This window comes from Echinops telfairi, unplaced genomic scaffold (assembly GCF_000313985.2).
Source record: "Echinops telfairi isolate 266 unplaced genomic scaffold, ASM31398v2 ScPeMD7_18;HRSCAF=68, whole genome shotgun sequence".
Classification (NCBI taxonomy): Eukaryota; Metazoa; Chordata; class Mammalia; order Afrosoricida; family Tenrecidae; genus Echinops; species Echinops telfairi.
In genome coordinates this window covers 61,839,567-61,862,984 of record NW_022103915.1, presented here as the reverse complement: position 1 = coordinate 61,862,984, position 23,418 = coordinate 61,839,567, and the positions used below count along the sequence as shown (strand labels likewise).

Sequence of the window (23,418 nt, the reverse complement as noted above, 5' to 3'; positions counted from 1 at the left end):
ATGCCAATTTAATAGAAGAAAGTATTCTTGCATTGAGGGAGTACTTGAGTGGAGGCCCAATGTCCTGCTACCTTAATACTAAACCTATAAATATATGCTCAAAAATCTATTTCCCCATCCTCACATATAAATATATTTGCACATGTACATGCCTTTATCTAGACCTCTATAAATGCCCTTTGCCTCCCAGCTCTTCCCTTAACATTCCTCCTATCCCACTATCATGCTCACTCCCCACCATGGTTTCAGCAATTCCTCTTTGTTACATTACCCTTGACTAATCTCTTTTTAGTGGAAAGCATTTCTGTTTTTTTGCAAATTTTACAGTATATAGAAACTTGTTGTGTTGAATAAGTTCTGACTTACAGTGATACTATAGGACTTAAGATTTCCAAGACTACAAATCTTTATGGAAGCAGACTGCCATATCTGTGTCTCTTGGAATGGTTCGTGGGTATGACCTGCCCACCTGTTGGTTTGCCACCGAGCACTTTAACCACTGTGCCACGAAGATGCCTATGTATGTGTAAATAAGTATGTATCCACACATCACATACATTTATATAAACATAAAATTCTAAACAAATATTCCGGAACTAGTTTTCCAATAGTATTAAAAGACCAACCAAACCTGTTCCTGTTGGGTTAATTCTGGTGTAAGGTGATTGTGGTATTTCAGAGTAGAACTGCTAAGTAGGGTTCTTGGGCTGTCCTTTTCACAGAAGCGGATAGCTGGGCTTTGCTTCATGGTGCTTCTAAGTGCTTTGCACCACTAATCTTTAGGTTAGTAGTTAAGCATGAACATTAGCACCTCCCCCAAAGCTACCAAACCCGCTGACTCAGAGCAACCCTGTGTGACTGCTCCCTAGTGTTTCAGGGGCTGTGAATCTCTGGGACGCAGACAGCTTCATCCATCTCCAGTCGTGCTGTTGGTTGAGTTCCAACTACTGACCTTGTGGTTAGCAGCCTGACTTGTGACCCATGACACTATTAGAGCCCAGCACCATCCAGAGGACCCGGGATAGTTATTAGGGAATATTTACGTAGTACTTTGTGCTCCACCTAATCCAAAGAGAGGATTTAAGATCATTTACACATAAGTACACACATGGGTACATCACATTGTTCATTGAAAAAAGTTTCCTGGGTTGGGTTTTTTACTGTAACTAAGCACTGCATTTAGCTTTGGCTTCCTTAGAAGATAGTGAAAAAAGGAAAACAAATTGGATTTTAGAATGCTTGTCTGCACAAAGGAAGCGTCAAGTGTATCTGTTCGAGTGTATTTTTGGCACCACATACAAGGAGACGTGTTTATATGGTTTCTTGCTGGATCATAGGCCAGGAGGCCTGATGGTGCAGAGCTCGAATTGCTTGACTAGTGGCTGACCGGACGGTGTCGAATCCATCTACCAACTGCTCCGAGGGAGGGAAGCGGGGCAGTCTGCTTCTGTAAAACTGACCGTCTTAGAAACTCGATGGGGCCGTTCTACTCTGTCATGTTGGGTCATTATGAATCAACTCAGTGGCAACAGACTGTGTGATAGATTATTCCAAAGCACTTAGTGAATTAAAATAGCAAATATTTATCAGTTTATGTTGGTCAGGAATTCGAGTTGCTTAATTGGACGATTCTGGTTTAGGGTTTCAGTGATCAGAAGTCTTGACTGGCCTGGGAAGTTTGTATTCAGGATTGCTTGTTCAAAACAGGGGACCTGGCCGGCACATAGGAGGCATAGCAGTTCTGAAATCCAGCGGTACAGGCATCAGATGCTCCTGCCTTTATTAGGACTGAAACTTGGAAATAATTCTTAGTTTTAGCCTCTAGAGGTCCCTTGGAATAATCTCTGTCTACAGTTTGCACATATGCTCAATCTGCTTCCTTTTTGGTAGATATTTGGAAATCCATAATCATTTTGTACTGTTTCTGTTCATTGTAGCTGAATGTGTTTTTGCCAGTACACTTTTTTTGAATCTTTGTTGGTTTTCTATAAATCTTAGAGACATTCATTTTGTCAGGCACTAGCATGCCAACAAATCTGGAGACAGCAACTTTAATAATAAGCTTCTAAAAAAACTTATTAATTGAAAAGATCTGTGGGAACCATTCTAAAAATGCCTGGAGGGCCTTTTATCTTGAGTGAATGGAACTCTGAGATACTACCTTTGGTTTTTCTGCGGTCTTAACCGAGAACTTAGCACTATCCCGTAGCTTCGTTTTTAGACCTTGTTTTCTTATTAGTCCTCTGGATGTATCTGTGTCTGGAAGCCATTTGTTGTTGTTCTTTTTTTTTTTATGGAAGCCATTTTTTAATTTTAGCATTGTTTGCTATTGGGAGAGGCAGAGAATTTTCAAAACCTACGAATTCTAACTTTTTTGTGTCTGATCATCCTTTCTTTAGTGCAGCTTTCTCCTCTTGCATGTTACTGTAACACCCAGAAGCAATCAGGTGGTGCTACCTTAAGCTTCTTGTCTGGAAATACCCTTACAGATCATGCAATTTATTAGCTATACTTTCTACTTTCTTTATTACTGTAGTCATGCGAAACTTTCTGGCACAACATATTTTCCTCCAGTGCCCATATGGTTATCCTTTAAATTTTTACCCATAGCCTTACTCAGCAGCCATCAATGGCTTCAAACAACAAATATTTGTTATTTCATGGTTTCTGTGGTGACGGATATAAAAGTGGCTTGGCTGACTATTTTTGTCTCAAGATAGTTCATAGACTAGCAGTCATGACATTGGTGAGGGCAGTGGTCATCCGAAAGTTTCCATAGACCTGAAAGATCTGCTTCTAAGTTGGCTCGCTTATAATATTGTTCCCAGAGGCCTCAGTTTCTTGCCACTTGGCTCTCCATAAATTTCTTGATGTGTCCTTATAGCATAGTAGCTGGTTATCCCCAGTACTAATGATCTAAGAGGGGGGATCAAGAAATGGGGTCACAGTACCTTTTATGACCTAGACTGAATGAACACACCAGTCCCTTTGCTCTATTCTGTTAGAAGCTGAGAGCAGCCCTGGGATGTGGTGGTCTCCTAACTACAATATCAGTGATTGGAACCTCGCAGTTGCTCTGAGGGAGAAAGATGAAGATCCCTCCTAGAAAGATCAGTCATGGAAACTCAGGGCGGATCTCCTCTGCCCTATCTGATTGCGATAGGTCAGAATTGACTCATTGGCAGTGGCGTGTTCACTATTTTGGGGGTGCAATGACTGTTGACTGAGTTAGGAGCCAGTCACTAAATCCCATCTATGATCAGAGAGGAATTATGCTCCTCTTGAGGTGAGGAGTATCAGAATTGTGGAACATACCTTAAAGTTGACTATCGAGCTCTGACAGAAGGCGTGTTGCAAATGTGATTGAGTCCCAGTTAAAATTTTATGAGCATAAAAACAGCCTTGTCTAAGAATATGAAACTGACATATCTTTCATGAAATAGACATTTTTTCCTTTATCCTGTTAATTAAAAATCATTATTGGGGACTCATACAGCTCTAACCACAATCCATACACCCATCCATTGATTCAAACACATTTGTACATATGTTGCCATCATTTTCAAAACATTTTCTTTCTTCTTGAGTCCTTGGCATCAGCTCCTAATTTTTTCCCCCTCCCTCCCTCCTTCCTTCGTGAACCCTCGATAATTTATAAATTATTTTTTTTCATGTTTTACACTGACCAATGTCTTCCTTCACCCACTTTTCTGGTGCCCATCCCCCTGGGAGGGGGTTATATGTAGATCATTGTGATCGTTCCCCCTTTTTCCCCCCACCTTCCTGGTATCACAACTCTCATTATTGGGCTACCCTGTTATTTTCAAGGGGACTTAAGCATGTTTTGACTTTCCAACTTGCAAAAAAGATAAAAAAAGACAAAAGGAAGGCCATAGGCGATTTTGAGATGAATTTTAGAATCCTTATTAAAACTGATTTTCTTCTGACCTCTTTTTGTTGAATTTTTAAAATTGAAAGTGAACAAAATTTGTGTTCAGTAATTGATTTTTTTGACCAAATACCTGCCAAATCTTCTTTGAGAATGAATAAATGTCGAGATTGTCAGAAATAATTCTTACTATAGCCAACAATTCTTTAGCCAGACTGTTGGGATTGGATAAACTTAATTCTATTAATCAAGTTTCATTATTTGCTTTTATAAATTATAGATGAACAATTATTAACAAGCAATGAAAGTGAAGATGATGAGAATTTCCAAAGGAAAAGTAAAAAAAAAAAAAGAAATGTTTTGAAATCCCCTGAGGTGAGTCATTAAGTGATAACTATGTAATCATATAAATGAGTATGTTTTTTAAGTTGAAAACTTTATCTTTTGTTTTATTTCGTATCAGAAAAATTGCGATGCTGATTCTCCACTTCATGTTACCAAAAAGCGCAGAGTTCCTCCAATTAGAGTAAGTAAATAACAGATAATGTATAGTAAATAAAATTCCTTTGGGATAAATATTTAAAGGAAAAGATATGTATAGGTGAATATAGGTATATTTGAGAAGTGATTAATGGAAAAAATTATTATATGATTAATAAAGATGGAATAATTCCCACCTGATTAGTATTTCTATTTCATGTTGTTGTTAATTTTCAAAGGTATATTTTGCAGAACTATTTTCTGCACACAATATACTCATAAGCATTAAAATGTTTATGCTACCATCAAAGGCTGTCCTTATTTTCCTTTATTTTTTTTTTATTTAGTTTTTCAAACTTCCTTTAGTACTTATAATGTATCTACTTTGTTAGATGCTAAAGGTACAGAAAAGAATATACCGTAGTCATGCCCTAAGTAATGTAATTGGATAAAATGTTGAATTTCTGAGTTAAAACAATGCTAGGTATTAGTTGATCAGACAATTTGGGAATTGGGCAAAACACACAGCATGTGATGTGACAGGAATGAGTATTTATAGCTCAAAGACTACCCATCAGCCACTCCACAGAAGGAAGATGGGCTCTGTAAAGATTAATAACTTCCATCTGTCTAGTTCTACTCTGTTCCACAGTGGCACTATGAGTTGGAATGACATGACGGCAGTGGATTTTTTTGATTGGGTTAGAGATAGAGTGGTAGGCTTCATAATCAAAATTTGTTAATTGTTCAGTTTGGTTTCTTGACTTGAAAGATTCTTGCATGTTTGGGCTGCCTTTGATGGTCATGTTTGCACGCTTCATTATTTTCTGTGACGCCCTTGAAGATCTTCCGAAGGCCACACTGTTCAATATAAGTGTCTATTAGATATATGTAGGTGTGTGCACATGTGCATTTGTTTACTTATATATATATTAATACTGCTTATATTTCCCAATTTAGTATTCCCCAACTTAAATGGTTTTTAAATTCTTAAGTATTTTATACTTATGGTTCTGAATTGTGAGAGGAATTTTATTTTTCTAATAAAAAAATGTTGGCCAAACACTTCAATAGAAAAAGTGAAAGAAGAAGCAACTCTTTAGGAATGTACTATGACACAGCAACTCTTTCTCAGGAACGATTTTTTTAAATTATTCTAGTCAGAATTGTCATCTAGTGATGAGAGTGAAAGTTCTCTCAAACTGCATCCCCATTTAGAAGATGTCAAGGGTCGAAACAGGAATCCGAAAAGAGATGTTGGAGTTCAGAAAGGACACAAGCACTTCAAGGTACACGTTTCCTACTTCCTCAATGATAAGTTTCTTTATTACACAGGTTATCTTATTAGATAGATAAAACATTACTAAACTTTTATTTAATTTTATTTGGAAGTTCTATTTCTCTATGTCTTAGCATGTATTTTCCACCTAGAAAAAACTTGACACATTTTGACCCCAATTTTCTCTTTTTACTGAAATTTATATTTTCATGCTGTACTACTTTTTTGTGTTCTTTTGTTTCTTCATATCTTGAAGTTTTATCCAGTATTTTATTATGTTGAATGACTAAATGAAGAAATTTAAGTACATTGAGAATTAATGGTTCAATATTTTTTGATATAAAGGAAAAAGTTGAGATTTAGAATGTTGTATTTTTATAGTCACTATATTGTTTGTTAATTTAGTCCTTTGACTTCTCAGCAGTGTGTGTGTGTGTGTGTGTGTGTGTGTGTGTGTGTGTGTGTGTGTGTGATGCAACATGTTCCTGGCAAAATTAGTCAGAAGACTCAGTAGATCTTATGCTTATAAAACACTTTAACTAGCTGACATGCTGACTTAATCTTTATTTTATGTATAACAGAATTAGTAGAAGAAATTTTAAATAAATACCCTACTTTATAATTCCTTGCACTTTCCTATTTTCACTATCTTCTTAAAAACCTTAACAAAAAAGTCTAATTTTCAGAAATACTGGCCATTATTTAAGAAAAATGAATTATTTTAAGCTTATTTTCATGTTTTCTTATTTACTCCACCCTAGCATGTAGCTAGACAGTTTTTAGATGATGAAGCAGAACTTTCCCAAGAAGATGCAAGTTGTGTGTCTTCAGATGAAAATGACGAGTCAGAAAATGGACAAGATGCCTCGTTGCTCCATTTCTTAAATGACGAGACCCAACTCTCACAGGCTATTAATGGTAATTGTTAGGAGGGTGCTTGTATTACTTTTAAACTTTCAGTTATTTTTAGTGGTTATATTTAAATATTCAGTTTTCTAAGAAACAAACTTTCTTTTTAAGGGGATTAAACTTGTGTATTTGTCCATTAGCACACAAATTCTGAATATGTCCTTTACTTTAAATCTAGTTGTTTACAGGCTTCTACTAATTTGAATATTTCACTACAAAATGATCTAGATGACTCCCTGTGAAATGTTAACAAACATTTAGTGTCTAGTGTGTGCGTGGTACTACATGCTTGAGAAGACATCAGTGAAAAAAAATGGACCAAAATATCTGTCCTCATGAAGCTAGTGAAAGGATTCACATTAAACGCCTAGTGAAGGATTCACAGAAGAAAATAATAAAATGAATATGATAAAGATTTCAAGTGGTTGGAATTGGGGATATTAATAATGAACAGATAGCAAATTTCAATAAGGTGATCAGTGATATACCACTTTGAGAAATGATACTTGCTAAGGGGATGAACAAGAAAGTCTTTCAAAGGCAAAATTCTTAAATTTGTTTTCTGAATAATTATTTTTGCCTACCTTTCAATAGAAGTTAATATCTTTTGTATAAAATAATGTTATAAAGCTTGAATCATAAATTATATAATAAATCCAAGTTAAATAGTTTTCTGTTTTTCATTTAGGTAAATTTTCTGTATTACTATATCATAAAATGATTGGTTATGTCAAAGGTAGATAGTTTGCTGTTTTACTCTTTTGAATTTTTATTCTCTTTACACAGATTCTGAAATGAGAGCTTTTTATGTGAAATCTTTACACAGTCCCGTGATGAACAATTGCTATAAGATGGTCCATAAGACACATAACAAAATAAACATTTTCTCACAGGTATGACCTATAAACATATGAGAGGCCTCAAAAAATTCACGGGAAATGCAATGAAAAGATAATTGATATCATTCATGAACTTCTTTTGATTCTCCCTTGTATAATAGAGAATTTCTTGATGATCATGTTGAAATGTTATTATTAATGAAACCTCCTTTCTGTTTCTACATCTGAACTATCGGAGCTATTTGGGATAAGTGCTGCCAGAGTCAGTAAGATGAACTAAGTAAATTTTCAAGATATTTTCCTGTATAATTTACTCAAATTATTCTGTCTTTGATTTGAACTAGTGAGAATATGCTCTAATTTTTTTTCCAGTTAGAATATTTACAAAGGAACTAAGTAGAATTTTATCTTGTATAAGTTAAAATTTTAATTTATATATGTTAATGATTTGACAATTTCAATTTTTAAAATCATCTTATTAGGGGCTCATACAATTCTTATCACAATCCATGCATCCATCAATTGTGTAAAGCACATTTGTACATTCATTGCCCTCATCATTCTCAAAACATTTGCTCTCCACTTAAGCCCCTGGCATCAGCTCTTCATTTTTCCCCCCTCCCTTCCTGCTGCCCCCTCCCTCATGAACCCTTGATAATTTGTAAATTATTATTTTGTCATATCTTTCACTGTCAGACGTCTCCCTTCACCCAGTTTTATGTTGTCTGTCCCCCAGGGAGGAGGTCACATGTAGATCTTTGTAATCAGTTCCCCCTTTCTACCCCACCTTCCCTTCACCCTCCTGGTATCCCCACTCTCACCACTGGTCCTGAAGGGATCATCCTCCCTGGATTCCCTGTGTTTCCAGTTCTTATCTGTACCAGTGTACATCCTCTGGTCTAGCCAGATTTGTCAGGTAGAATTGGGATCATGATAGGGGGTGTGTGTGTGTGTAGGAAGCACCGAGGAACTAGAGGAAAGTTGTATGTTTCATTGTTGCTACATCGCACCCTTACTGGTTCATGTCCCCGAGACCTTTTTGTAAGGGGATGTTCAGTGACCTACAAATGGGCTTTTGGTCTCCACTCTGCACTCCCCACCTCATTCACAATAATATGATTTTTGGTTCTATGATGCCTGATACCTGATCCCTTCGACACCTCGTGATCGCACAGGCTGGTATGCTTCTTCCATGTGGGCTTTGTTGCTTCTGAGCTAGATGGCCCCTTGATTACCTTCATGCCTTTAAGACCCCGGATGCTTTATCTTTTGATAGCCGGGCACCATCTCGTGTAAGCATTTTAGATTATGTATCATAATAATAGCATTTTATAGTTTTTAATTTATCTTTATAAATTGTCATGTTCTTCATGATAATATGGTCATTCATATCTCTGTATTTCCATTGTGCTTATTATATTGTTAAATCCCTGGGTTAAATCAATTGGGCTTCTCTACTAACTTAAAGGTTGGCAGTTCAAATCCACCCTGCTGTACTGTGGAAAAGCTTAGTGACGTTTCCATAAAGAATACAGCTAAGAAAACTCTATGGAGCAGTTTATACTATGTACCACAGGGGTTAGCATCAGAATTGACTCAGTAGGAATATATATTATGTCACTTATATTGTTTATTAATTATTATTTACTCTTCTGGCTACCTGCACTAGATTGTAAATTCTTGAAAGGTAGATTATTCTTTTTGTTTGTCCTCAGACTCCCCATTTTCCTCCAGATTCAGGATATGTCAGCTAAGAAACATGGTCTAATAAAGTATGTAAAATGAATATTGAAGGTGCCATGTACTTGAACTCACAGCCATCGAGTCACTTTCCACTCACAGCGATCCCACTTAAGGCTTCTGAGACGATCGGTCTGCACAGGAGCATGCAGCTTCATCTTTCTCCCGTCGGGTGGTGGTTTTAAACTGCTGACTTTGTGGTTAGTGCTCAGTGCTTCCACAGCCCTGCTAGAAGTCCTTCATGCATTTGAAAAGGTATTTTAACTATGTTCATTATCTGAGACAAAATTTAATGTACCCTTCTATCTTTCCCGTAGATTCCAGAGCAAGATGAAACTTATATGGAGGACAGTTTTTGTGTTGATGAAGAGGAGTCTAGCAAAAGCCAATCAAGTGAAGAAGAAATGTGTGTTGATTTTAATTTAATAACTGAAGATTGCTTTCCAAGTGGATGTAAAAGATACAAAACCCGACAGGCAGTAATGCTTAAACAAAGGAAGATTCAACAAAATTGTACACGTGCTACAAAGAAATTTTCCAGAATTATTTTACCAGATGAATCAAGTGAGGAGGAAAATAATGGAAATATTCAAAGTAGTTCCAATATTGTGGTTAACCCCAGCACAGTCAACAAGAATGAACAAAAGGACCATTGTTTGAATTTGGTGCCTTCTGCATCATTATTTCAATCCAAGGTACATTCTAATCCAATTGATAATCAATCAACCAAGCAGCGACAACAGACATCACTTAACATCAATTCTACAATTTCTAAAGTCTTAGACTCCAAACTTCAGAGTGTTAATATAATAGGGTCTTCTTCATCGTCTTTCACTACTGTTGATTCACAGAAAGGCTGTAGAAATGTTCCAGTTCAGCTGAAGGTATGGATACAATTAAGAAAAAAGCTTTTATATGCTTATCAGGCTTTTCATTTATTTATTTTTGCATGTTAAATAGCTACGGCAAAGAAAATTTAGTGAGTGATGAAACTTCTTTGAACAAAAAAATAACACACTAAACGATTTGGCTAATTCACAGGATGCTTGTGTTTTAATTTTTTTGATGTGTTAAAACTTTCTTAATACTCTATTAGGAAACCTGCTATTGTATATACTCGAGTGTAAGCCGACCCAAATATCAGCCGAGGCACCGAATTTTACCACAAAAACTGCATTAAAAATGTACTGAAAAACGTGGCTTATACACAAGTATATACGGTAATTTTATTTTAAAGGAAAATTGGATTTTCTACTACATAAAATTAATAGAAATTAATTAATAGATATTACTCATGTATAAGTAGATGTTCAGAACTAGTTCTAGATTAAACTTTCATACCCCCTTAGAGGCTTGCCAATCTCTTAAAATTACTAGTAGTAATCCAGTTTTTAGCTTTTCTTATTTTACTATTGCTAAGGGATAGTATAAAAATTGAAATAGGATAGTAATAATTTAAGGACTTCTCTTGGATTATGACAATAACTGGATACCCATTTAAGTTCATTTGTTTTATTTTATTTTATCTTTATTTTTTAGCTCATTTTATTGGAGCTTTTATAACAATCTATACATCAATTGTATCAGTCACATTTGTGCATATGTTGCCATCATCATTTTCAAAGTATTTTCTTTTTACTTGAGCCTTTGGTATCAACTCTTCTTTTTTTCCTCCCTCCCCCAACCTCTTAGCGTCATGAACCCTTGAATATTACACCATCTGTGGTCTCCCTAATAATCTCTACTTTTATTATTAGACGTTTTTTCAATTCAGTTTTGTTTTATAATTATGTAATGCGTTTACATGGCTCCAAATGAATATCCATAATGCAGATTACACTTAGAAATGTTGTGTTTTCCCTCTTGTCCATGTCTTCTTCGCCTCCACAAATGCCATGTCAAAAGAATTCTTTTTCATTGTTTTAGGAAACATACTTTTATAATGAGATACATTTACAATGATGATTCTACCTAAAATAAACTTTTCTTCTCCTGCTTTTCTCACTTGAGAATAATAGTAGAGCTTACACAGTGGTGTATAGATACATAGTCCACATTACTTTGTACAACTGCGTAGTTCATTATGTAGGTGTAATTGACTCAGTTGTTTCACATTGATGGATATTTGGGATGTTTTTAGTTTTCTGTTTTTATAGTCCTAAAACAAATATTTATGTGATATCTTTTGCCAGTATAGCTTTGGGTGGTCTCTTTTAAGTGGGGTTGATGACTAAGAGGATAAATACATATACAGTGCTGCAGTTTCCCCCGCATAGGGGTCTGATTTTTATGCCCTTTATATATTAGAATAATACCTTAATTTCCCTCAGACCTTTGTGAATAGATAATATTGCCAATCTCAGTAGTAAATATAGTGTGTAGGTAATGTTTCCATGTGCATTTCTCTTACAATAGCAAATTGAAAACATCGTTTTGAGAGCATTTTAAGTTACTTGATGTTTTGTGGATCATGAGGGTGTGTATTCTGGCTGTAAAACCCACATGAAATCTGGGGGTCTGTTTGTTCTATACAAATTGTGAAATGATTTCTCCCCCTCCACCTAGTACCCTCATTTTTTTCTTTATTGACACGGGTAAATTTCAAAGATCAGGTATTGTGCAAAAGTCAGTGTTATGTGAACGATGGAGGATGAGTTTGTCACTGTGTAAGTGTCAAATTACAGCATACATGCCAAACCACTAGGAATCATGGCCCCAGCCAAGTTGTCACATAATTTTAACCATCATCATATGTAAGACTGGTGTTTTATCCCTTACCTTTCGTTACAGCCCGGTGGCTAACATTAATGTGCAAAGTAGATTTTTTACCGTTGTAAATGTGAAATATTGGAAACCAAGATAGTCCATAAGTGAGGAGAAGGTGTATCAAGCATGAGAAGTGTTTTTGATTTTATGTAATAGATGTATTTATTCATTACCCTTTTGGGCAGAGGGTGGGGAGTCCAGAACTTTTCCTGTTCCCAGTGCTCAGTTCTCTTCTCAAAAAAGGAGTTCATGATCAGTAGGATTAAAGGTCGCAAAGGAAATCTAGGTTTGAGCTTGCTTAATTTCTAGGATTCTCTCTCTTCTACCTCTGTGGATTTTATAACTTCTTGTTAACCTAGTTATGCATTTCGAAAGATTAAAAAAACAAAGAAGCATGTTATTTAGTGGTTTCAGCTAGCGAGACATTGTGATTGTTCAATCTTACAATTTTTATCAATATCTTAATAACACAACTTCCCTTTTTAATACTTTTCTCTCCTGTTAAAATTTGGATTTTTCTTCCACTTTGTCACATCTTTCCTTAGATCAAGCTGCTGCTGCTTGGAGTCATCAGAGTGGTGGCTTTTATTTTACCTCTGGTCCCTTTTGTCTGCAAGTAAAAAGATCATTAGCTATAAGAAAGGAAGTTTTGTATACAGCCTGATTCTGATGGATATTTTCCACTCTTTCAGGTTGGGAGCCCTCTGGAGGAATCTAGCACTTCTGTGGCATGTTGTTCCAGTTCAAGACCATGTTTGGCTGAGCCACATAATTCTTTTCACCTTCCACAGGAAAGGAAAAGAACACATATTCTTGTAGATAGTCGTGAAATCACTTCTGGCTCAGAAGTAATTTCTTCCTTAAGAGCAATTCATGGTTTAGAAGTAGAAGTTTGTCCTCTTAATGGTTGTGATTACATAGTGAGTAACCGCATGGTGGTGGAAAGGAGGTCGAAATCTGAGATGTTAAATATCAATAAGAACAAATTCATTGACCAGATCCAGCACCTGCAGAGCATGTTTGAGAGAATATGTATGATTGTGGAAAAGGACAGAGCAAAACCAGGTTTGCATCAAAAGTCTTTTGTTTATATGGCTCTAAAGGAACTTGACTACTGCTTGTTATGCTGCTATAAGGCTATAGGAAAGGAGCCCTGGTGGTGCTATTGGGTAAACATGGAACTGCTAATCACAAGGTCAGCAGGCAAACCCACCTGCAGCAACACAGGACAAAGATGAGACTCTAAAAAGATATATAGCCTTGGAAAGCCTATATGGAATCATTTTGACTTTGAATCGACTCAGTGGCAGTATTTTATTTTAAGGCTGCATAAAGCTCTTAAAAATAGCTTATTTGCTAATGTTTATGTAACTCCATAATTATTTTCCATATTCAGTGTGTTTAGATGTAGCTTATGAGAGTCAAAGGGAGGAAATTAAAGCGGGTCAATTATAAATACTTTTTCAGAAGTTTTGTGGTACACAGGGCACCTCGCAAGGACCAGAGTGGATAGGGACCTTACGTACGGTTCAGACAGCAGTTGGGGACAAGGAGCAGGATCCAGGAGTTGTTGAAGAGGCAGGATGAGCAGGAATTACTGAGTGAACCTTCCTCTGACTTGGTGTCCTCGGCATGTAGGTAGAGGTGCCACTTACTCAGGTTTGAATGAAAGAGAAGCAGCAGATTTTGAGTGGCAAGGAGAGGTCAGTTTTGAACTGTTAACTCGGGCGTTTTCCTTTTTCATCTGAGAAGTGAGGGTGTTCTTTCTGCTGGTGATCTCCTGGGTCTTCCCAGAGCTAATTTTCTGTCATATCGTCTTTGCCAATATAGCCTTTATGAGGGGAACAACTTCAGAATAACCAGAAGTGATAGATGAAAGTCATGGAAAATATTTTTATGTTTTTTTGGGGGGGGTTAGGAGTTGGGTATGGGCAGGTAGCATAACAGTGATGTTTAAATCATAGGGGAAACTGACCAGGAAACATAAAGAAGCTAATAAGCAAGAGTAAGCGTATGCAAGGGATTTGTTGAATAACTTTGGAATAAATACATAAAGTACTTTTCATAGGAGTTCAAATGAACAAAATCCTTCAATAATAGCACTATCATGAATTAGAATTGGAGGTGAATACAATAACATGGCCTTGGCCTAAGAAATGACTTAGGCTTTTCCCTTAGGAAGGTGTTGATACTAGTTGAAGATACTCATAAAGACGTGCTTGTCATTTTATCTGTCAGATGTGTGAGAGTTACCTTAAACATTAGCTGTGGGGTTTCTGATATGGCATAATGTGGCACTGATCTGATCAATGGAATAAATATCTTTAATCAAGTATGATATTATTGACTGTACTTAATATTAGTTTCTAAACTCTGCATTTTCCTAATTCTAAAATATTTAGGAGACACCTCCAGGATGTTTAGAAGAACAAAGAGTTACGATAGCCTGCTGACTGCCTTGATTAGTGCTGGAATCCGAATTCTTTTCAGTTCCTGTCCAGAAGAAACTGCAGAGTTGCTAAAGGAACTGTCTTTATTGGAACAGAGGAAGAATGTTGGTATTCAGGTTCCAACAGTAGTAAATGCAAACAGTCATAAATGGGACGCACTTCAGTTTTATCTAAGTATTCCCAATATAAGTTATATAACTGCACTGAATATGTGCCACCAGTTTCCATCTGTGAAAAAAATGGTTAACAGGTATGTCTTTTAATAAAAATTTTCAAATGGTTGCTTTTAAATGATAGATTATTTCAGTCAGTGAATATTTTTGAGGGTCACCATGTATCAGTCACCGTATGCAGCTAAGGAAGTTGATGAGAGATAGCATTGCCTTCGGGGATTTGCTTAGAGCTCTGTGGGAGAGAAAACAGACCAGCCCTTACATTTATCAATTCTATACCTAGAAACACTAAAGAATTCTGATTATTTCATTATTCTAATGCTTAAAACAGGAATATTTTAGCAAAGTTCATTTTATTAAACCAAAGACCCATGATGAGACTTGAAGTTGTGTGTAATGTTTTTATTTTTTAGCTCACCTCAAGAACTCTCCATGTGTGCACAAGTAACTCATCAAAAGGCTGAGGAGATACATAGCTATATTCACTATTCATTTGACTTGCAAATGTTGCCAAAGCCTTAAGCCATTTAACTGGAATCCGTGTATGAACAGGCTCCCAAGATGATCAACTTCAGGAACCATTGTTGCTTAATGATCGTCAGTTTAAAATATTTTAAATACTAATATTTCTACACCTCCAAAAGATATATAGTGTATGTTTTTATTTATATAATTTATTTGAGAAAACATTTCTGTTCAGTAACCATTTTGATGTTAACTAGTTTATGAAATAGTGTTTTGTATTGAATAAAAGTTTATCAAAATGCTATTCAGGGTAGTTGAAGAGATGTATTTTTCTAAAGATTGATGTACTCTTTGTTTGATAACATAATGAATTGATGTGTCTATGACAGCTGCCAACTGTCATTAACAATCTAGTCTATAGAAATATATTATGTAGAGTATTTTAAGTATACCAGTAACTAAACTACAAAAGTAGATAAATGTTCTCATAACAAGGAAAGTAAAAACTGAAGTCTTTCTCAAAGGTATTAAGTACACCGGATTCCTATTAATACGCACTCCAAGGGACTTTACTTCTTTTTAAATTAACATTTTATTGGGAGTGCTTACAGATATTATAACAGTCTACAATTCAGTTAGATCAACATAATTGTACAATTGTTGCCATCATCAGTTTCAAAACATTTTCTTCTTGAACTTTTTCATATTAGCTCCCCTTTATCTGCTCCCTTCCCAATTCTAACCCCCAGGAATCATTATTACATTTTATATTATTATTTGCCATACCTTAGACCATCCAGTGTATCCATTCTCCTACAATTGTTATTTGTTCCCCTTGGGTGTGGCATGCACTCATCATTGCTCTCAGTAGCCCCTCCCCCTTTCTCACCCCTCTTCCTGTACAGAGGGAATCATTAGTCCCATTAACTGTTTCTGAACGGTCTATCTATTTTGGATTTCTTAGATTTATCTCTCTTGGGTTTCATTCATCGAACAATCTTAATTATACAAATGAACATATGCAGATCTAACCAGATTAATGAGGTAAAACAGACCATAATAATAAGGGGGGAAATATTAAAGAACTAGAGAATAATTATATGTTTCATCAGTGCTATACTGCACCGTGGATATAGCTTCCCTTTCGTGTGGTCCTACACTGAGAGACTGTCCAATTAGCTTGCAGGTGGGTTTTTGGTCTCCACGTTGTCTATGCTCCTTATGACAATTTGATGGCTTGTTTCTGAACTTCTGATACCTCTTCCTGTTGACACCTCATGATCACACAGCTGGTGTGCTTCTTCCATGTGGGCTTTGTTGCTTCTCAGCTAGGTAGCCATTTGTTTACCTTCAAGCCTTTAAGATGCTATATATTTTAATAGCTGGGCACCATCAGATTTCTTCACCACACTCACTATGCACCCATTTTGCCTATCGCGGTTGTCAGGAAGGTGAATATCATGCAGTACCACATTATTACAACAAACTGTTCTTATACTGAGGTAAGATTTAAATAGAGGTCCAAAGCCCATCTGCATCCTTGTGTATATATATATATATATGTGTGTGTGTGTGTGTGCGCACACACACACAGGTATAAAGGTATAATGGCGGGAAGTGAAGGCACTAGATCACTCCATCCCTGAATGCAGGAAGAGCAATGGGGTGTTGTAGAAGGTGCACTCCTCAGTCATGAATGATGAGGACTAAAAGGGTATAAGTGCTGTTTTAAGTGGGTCCCAGAATATGGAACCCTGAAAGAAAAGGCGATTGGACTGATGGATTAATACAGGGCCTGCTCACTATTTATCAGAGACATTCATCTACTCTGGGTCAGGACAACAGATTTGGAACTATTTAGTCTCTTTTTATTTTTTTCCTTTTGGTGTCTATGTAAGATATGCAGGATAAGCAATCTCAAGGAGACAGCAACCGGATTGACGGGGCAGGGGAAAAGCAAGGGAACTAAAACTGACAGGAGGGTGTAGTGTTCCTGGTTGTGTTTGATCAATTGAAATGTATCTGAGAGGAGTTACTGAGAGGTGAATGATGGGTAAACATGATTGTGGGGTAGGAGGAAAGAAAAAATAAAGTAAAAGTTATATATATAAGTATATGTGTATATGTAAATATGTATAGGTACTTATGCTGTTGAAATGTCATAGGCAAAGAATATATTGGCTTTTACTTGGAAAGTCTTAAAGAGATGAACTATTGAATTTGAACTTTCATATTCACCCACTGAATTGTGTCTGTGGTACTATTAAGAGGAGGAAGCTTCAAAAAGTATGGAAAAGGTAGTGGATGGACTTTGGGCCTGTACTCAAGTTTTCCCTCAACACAAGAACACTTGGTTCTAACAATCTGCCAATGGGCGATGCCCCCTTTCCCGATAGGATCACTGAAGACAAACTGGGTGCATAAGCAAATGTGGCAAAGAAAACAGATGGTGCCCAGCTATTAAAAGTGTCCTCCCCGCTCCTACTACTATGACTCGAATTCGACCTTGAAAGTCTGGCTAGACCAGAGGATGTACACTGGTAAAGATAGGAACTGAAAATACAGGGAATCCAGGGCGGATGATCCCTTCAGGACCAGTGGTGTGAGTGGTGAAACAGGGAGGGTAAAGGGAGAATGGGTAGGAAAGCGAGAACCGATTACAAGGAACTGTGTGTGACCTCCTCCCTGGGGAACAGACAACCAAAAAGTGGGTGAAGGGAGATGTCGGTCAGGGAAAGATATGACAAAATACCAATTTGTAAACTATCAAGGGCTCATGAAGGTGTGGGGAGTGTGGAGTGTGGGGAAAGATGAGGACCTAATGTCGGGGGTTTAAGTGGAGAGAAAATGTTTTGAGAATGATGTACAAATGTGCTTTACACAATTGATGTGTGTATGGATTGGGATAACAGTTGTATGAGCCCCTAATAAAATGTTTAAAAGAAGAAAAAAAAAAGCGTAGCATCTGGGGTTTTAAAAATTTGAAGCCAAACAAGTGGCCATCTAGCAGGGAATCAACAAAACCCACATGGAAGAAGCACACCAGCCTGTGTGATCATGAGCTGTCACTGGGAACAGGCATCTGAAGTTCAAGAATAAACAACCTCATTGAGGTGGAGAAGAGGGGCCGTGTAGAGACCCAAAGTCCATTGGGGATAGATGGACATTCCAACACAGAAGGGAAGATACATTCAGGGGGCAGTATAGCACCCACAAAACACTTTTCTAGGTCCTTAATCCTTCCTTCCTCCCACTATTATGATTCCAGTCCTACCTCACAAATCCAGCATAAATACATTGGTATAGAAAAGAGCTTTCAATGTACAGAATTCAGGGTATACAAACCCCTCAAATAGTTACAGGGGGGAAAAAAGTTACAGGGAGTATCGACGAGGGTAGAGGAACGAAAGGAGTCTGGGGAAGGAGAGACAGCAATTATGGCAAACTAACTCCCCTCGAGGGGTTGTAGGTGAAGGGATAGAAGGATGGTATAAGATAAATAATACCAGGGTTGTAGGTGAAGGAATAGTAGGATGGTATAAGATTAATAGTAATACATAATAAGGGTTTGCGAGGGTGGTAGGGTGGGGGAGGGAAAAAACTGATTTCAGGGGGCTCAAGAAAGATAATGCTTTGAAATGGTTGATGGCAATGTTTGTATATTTTTACTTAATATAATGGATGTGTTTGTATATATTTACTTAATATAATGGATGTGTGGACTGTTATATGTAAGAGCTCCCAATACAATGATCTATTTTTTAAAAAGGAATGAAAGGGAATTTTTCCATGAACTTTTTGAAGCCCCCCCCCCATAAATGATTGCTTTATGTTTATATTCTAAAACATGAGGCTTTTTCTTCAAGTCAGTCAAATGCTACAGTAGCTTTTAATTTTATATACCCCTCTACCCACAAAGACACAATTTAGTCTTTTATTTTAATATTGGGGAGTTGAACCAACCTCATAGCAGAGCTTTCCTCAACTTAGAGCTTTTGTGGACTTCAGAGTTCTAATTTAAATCACGTCCTTTTTCTTCTCAGATGCCAAGCGAGGCCCAAACAAGTGTCTGAGTCAAATCTAGAAACAGAAGCCAGGTACTAGATTCTGTTCTCTTTTCACTTGTACAGTGAATTTTACTCTTAATTCCACGCTTGGCTTATTAAAAATAGAATAAATTCTCAATGCTTCTAAAAGCACCTCTCATGTATATGTTGTTGTCCAATAATACTGTCAACCCAGACAGCAAAGAAACTGTGATTGGCCACTGTGCAGCTGCAAACTTAGTAACCCTCAGATGCAAATGACCCCTTTAGTACTTGCTCTGCTGTAATTATAAATTTTGAGCATTCCTTGTTTAGCAAGGTGCTAAGCTTTCTCGGAAGAGGGAAGGCGGCTTTTCCTGATTCTGTTGGGCTACATTTTGCTGCCCCTGGCTCCAGCTGCAGGCTGTTAAAGGCACAGCTGGGGACACATGGCAGTGCTCTGCTGGAGCTGCAGAGAGCAGCCCTGTGGTTACCTTGCACCGGCCTGGGTAGGATGACACCTTGTAGGCCCTTCCACCCAGACACCATGTACTCAGACTCCCTCTTTTTATCTATCCAGCAGATGAATATTATGTAAAGTATCATGGTGTGACGGACACAGCCAAGAAGACTTCAGTTACTTTTACTTGCTGTTGGAGTTTTCCCTGTCCATATTTAGGACTGCAGGAGCCTCCCTCTGTGACTTTAATGTTAGCCCTTTACTACCAACCTTTTAATCCAATCCATCTGATCAGTTTAGTCCTTTTAAAAAACATTTTTATTAAAAGATCGTTTTATTGGGGGCACTTACAGCTCTTACAACAATCCGTACATCCATTGTATCAAGCATATTTGTACATATGTTGCTATCATTATTTTCTAAACATTTACTATTTGAGTGCTTGGAACCAGCTTTTTCCCTTCCACTCTTGTGACCCCTTGATTAGTTTTATATCTTACACTGACTGCTGTCTCCCTTCTCCCATGTTTTCTGTTCATCCCCCTGGTAGGGTGTGTGGTTGTGTTGCTCATTGCAACCAATTCCTCCTTCCTCCCCTCTTCTCACCTTCCCCCTACCCTCCTGGTATCACTATTCCCTTTTCTGGACTCTGTGTGCTGTGAGTGTTGTGTCTTTTAGCTGTACCTGTGTACAAGCTCTGGTCAAGCCTCAAGTGAAAGGCAGAACTGGAGTCATGACATTGGCGGATGATGAAGCTTCATGGTACCAGAGGAATATTGTACGTTTCATTGGTGCTATCAAACCCCTTGATTGACTCATCCCTTCTGTGAGGGGATGTCCCATTGTCTACAGATGGGTTTTGGGTCTCTGCTTGGAGCCCCCTCATTCTCAACAATATGGTTTTGTTTTGGGTCTTCTGATTCCTATTACCAATCCGGTTGACACCTCATGATAGCACAAGCTGATGTGCTTCTTCCATGTGGACTTGTTGCTTCTCTGCTAGATGGCTGCTTGTTTAATTTCAAGCCTTTAAGACACCAGACGCTATATCTTTTGATAGTCTGTTACCATCCGCTTTCTTCACCACACTTGCTTATGCACATGTTTGTCTTCAGTAATAGTGCAGGGAGGGTGAGCATCACAGATGCCAAGTTGTTAGAACAAAGTGTTCTTGTGTTAAGGCGGGGCTTGAGCAGAGCCCACTACCTGTATATTTCCATATAAATATATGTATGTAGACCAATACCTCTATTTTTATGAATTAATGTATTTACATACATACACACCTATGTTTATACCTCTATCCATTACATTGCTTCCTGGATCTTTCCTGTTTCCTTTGTCCTTCCTCCTGACGCACCATCACGCTCGCCCTGCTTCTGCCTTTTAGTAATACCTCTAAGCTAGATGGCTGTTGCTCCAAACCCCAGGATCTCCGTTAAGTCCTCGAGCCCTGAAAGTCTTTTCCACTTTTAAGTGTTCTTTGGAAGTTGCCTTAAACCTTACTAGCTTATTCTATGACTTGACGGGACTAAAACTTGATACCTGGCAGGTGAGATGACAACAGTGTAGACGGGAAGGAAAACAGACTAGGATGCCATAGGGATTCTGACATAGTGAATATGGGGGCTGGGTGTCAGACTTCCAGACTGGGTCAAGTACATGTCTTTTCAAAAAATTAAAAAATTTTCTATTATGGAATTTGAACACTATAAAGCCTAAAATACTCTACTAACTTCAAGCAGCATACTTTTTATAGAAAATATTGACAACTCTAGTTTTATACTCCGTAGTAGCACACTAAAATAACCCTTTCATATGTTCCACTTGCACGTAGGAAGTGTCTGGTAAAAGGATTCATGGTTTATAAAACAATTGTCCAATCATACTATTCTTTTTTTTAACTTTGTGCTTCTGTAAATTCTATGACAACATGACTACTGATTATTACTACTCAATAAAAAAGAAAATGTTAATTTTTCTAAAAGTTCATATATTTTAAAAAGGAAGCTTAAATTGGGCCACTAACATGCATGTTTGTTTCCTTTCTATGATCAAATAGTTTAAAAGATAACCAAAGCACAAATGCTGTAAAAATAACTAACTTTATTTAAACACTAACTAAAGAGATGGGCGAGGTGAATATATACTATAACCACAGAGCAAATTTTGAAACAGAATAAGCTGAAAGAAATATGCTCAAAAGGGCTTCTCCTTTTCTGAAGGAGCTGTCAGTCAAAGGTATGTTAACTTGATATCTTGCATGGGGAGATCTATTAATTGAATTTGTCTAATTTTTTAAAAACTTCTTTAAATAAGCTTGAAGAATATAATACATTTGTTCTCTGATTCTAGCTAACAAAATACTGGAAAAAAACTTTTAAAATTATATAGATTTTAGGAGAAAAGTATATTAGTTTTCATTTATAATTTAAATATTAGATTAACTCTAGGCTTAGGAATCCAGTATTGACAATGTTAATTTAAAACTGTCATGAATTTAGTAGCTACCAGAACAATGTATCTTTCATTTCCTCCTACTTATCAACAGTAACATTTAAAAACTGTTTGGAATAAAATTTTCCCATGCAAACAGACGTACATGCTTGTAAGAGACATATCTAAATATGTTTTAATCATATAAAAATAGCATTTTATAAACAAAACAATTTTCCTTATATTTTTAGTAAACAGCAATGAGGAATACAGAAAAATTTTACTTTGAATACAAACACTTGAAATCTTTAAAAAGAAGCCCACATTTTCACACAAAACTATATTACAAAAAATACATGTACAACAAATGAACATACACATGCATTGTCTATTATAAAAGTCCTAGGTATTTTCATATTTTTACTCTCCAGAGTCAGAGTTGGAAAAATAATAATCTTCTTCTTCATCATCTAAAGATTCCATCGCATCTGTAAAAAGTTGTCCAATACCTGAGGTATCTCCTAAATTTGCAAAGAGAAATTTAATGGAAAGGATTTATATATATATTTATTTATATTTTTGTAATATTTATATAATATATATTTATATTTAAAGTAATGATCAATGAAGTTGAAAACAACTATGTGGGAAAAAATGATAGGTCTGTTTACACAACAAAAATTAATTTTACTTAACATCTAAGTAATAGAACCAAGTTACAAAGGAAAGATAGATTACCTTTGCTAAACTGGGTTTTTCTTCTTGATGTTGGGGTCAAAAAATCAGTTTCAACCTATAAGAGAGTTCATAGTCCCATTAGCTAAATGGTGTGTTTTGTGAAGTGTTCCAAACCTAGACAAAGGTAAGCATGCTTTATCATCTGAATACTTTAAACATATGCCTATAACACCAAATCTTTGAGTTATAATTCTCTTTTTAATCCAGGGAGGTACTGTACTATTCAATGTTGCGGCCCCTTTTGGGCAGACATGAGTAAAAGAAACCAAGACATAAAATGAAATGGTTAAAGCTACTAAAATGTACAAAGTATTTATTTTACTTGAATAGTTTATAGCTAGCAAACAACTCAAAATATAAACAAATAATTTATCACTATTAAAAGCATAGTGATTGTGGGTAAAAGGCTACATTTGAAGGATTACCATGCTAATTTTAAATTCTTGGCTAAAATGGTATTATGTATATGGAAAGCTTTGAGTATACACATTTTTCTCAGTTCTCAACTATTTATCTGGCATTTTGCATTTACAATACTGGTAATAAAATCTAGCAGTGGGGCTATGCCCCCACTACTCATCCTCTGGGTGATTAGTGGCGCGAAGCCCCAGCTGCAGAGGCAGAAGCACACTAGAAGCTGCCTTTCCCTCATCTGAGCAGCTTCATTGTTGCACCTTCCCAACACCAGCAGATAGCTCTAGCTCTTCCCAACACCAGCAGATAGCTCTAGCTCTTCCCAACACCAGCAGATAGCTCTAGCTCTTCCCAA

The 23,418-nt window shown here is 36.7% G+C and overlaps 2 protein-coding genes across 2 annotated transcripts in view; one reads left to right on the top strand and one right to left on the bottom strand.

Moving 5' to 3' along the window:
* The window catches only part of FANCM (FA complementation group M), a 52,727-nt gene extending 37,433 nt beyond the window's left edge, over positions 1-15,294 (top strand). Inside the window, exons 15-23 of the mRNA XM_045288110.1 lie at positions 4,170-4,264; positions 4,353-4,415; positions 5,530-5,658; positions 6,410-6,566; positions 7,344-7,450; positions 9,454-10,020; positions 12,595-12,967; positions 14,305-14,602; positions 14,939-15,294. Coding sequence (XP_045144045.1) covers positions 4,170-4,264; positions 4,353-4,415; positions 5,530-5,658; positions 6,410-6,566; positions 7,344-7,450; positions 9,454-10,020; positions 12,595-12,967; positions 14,305-14,602; positions 14,939-15,047 — 1,898 coding nt within the window. The 3' untranslated portion in view covers positions 15,048-15,294. The remainder of the gene's footprint in view (positions 1-4,169; positions 4,265-4,352; positions 4,416-5,529; positions 5,659-6,409; positions 6,567-7,343; positions 7,451-9,453; positions 10,021-12,594; positions 12,968-14,304; positions 14,603-14,938) is intronic.
* A 6,866-nt stretch (positions 15,295-22,160) lies between these two features.
* Positions 22,161-23,418, bottom strand: part of MIS18BP1 (MIS18 binding protein 1) — a 43,188-nt gene continuing 41,930 nt past the window's right edge. Inside the window, exons 14-15 of the mRNA XM_045287640.1 lie at positions 22,650-22,704; positions 22,161-22,432 (exon numbers count right to left, since the gene is read on the bottom strand). Of these exons, the coding sequence (XP_045143575.1) occupies positions 22,332-22,432; positions 22,650-22,704 (156 nt within the window). The 3' untranslated portion in view covers positions 22,161-22,331. The remainder of the gene's footprint in view (positions 22,433-22,649; positions 22,705-23,418) is intronic.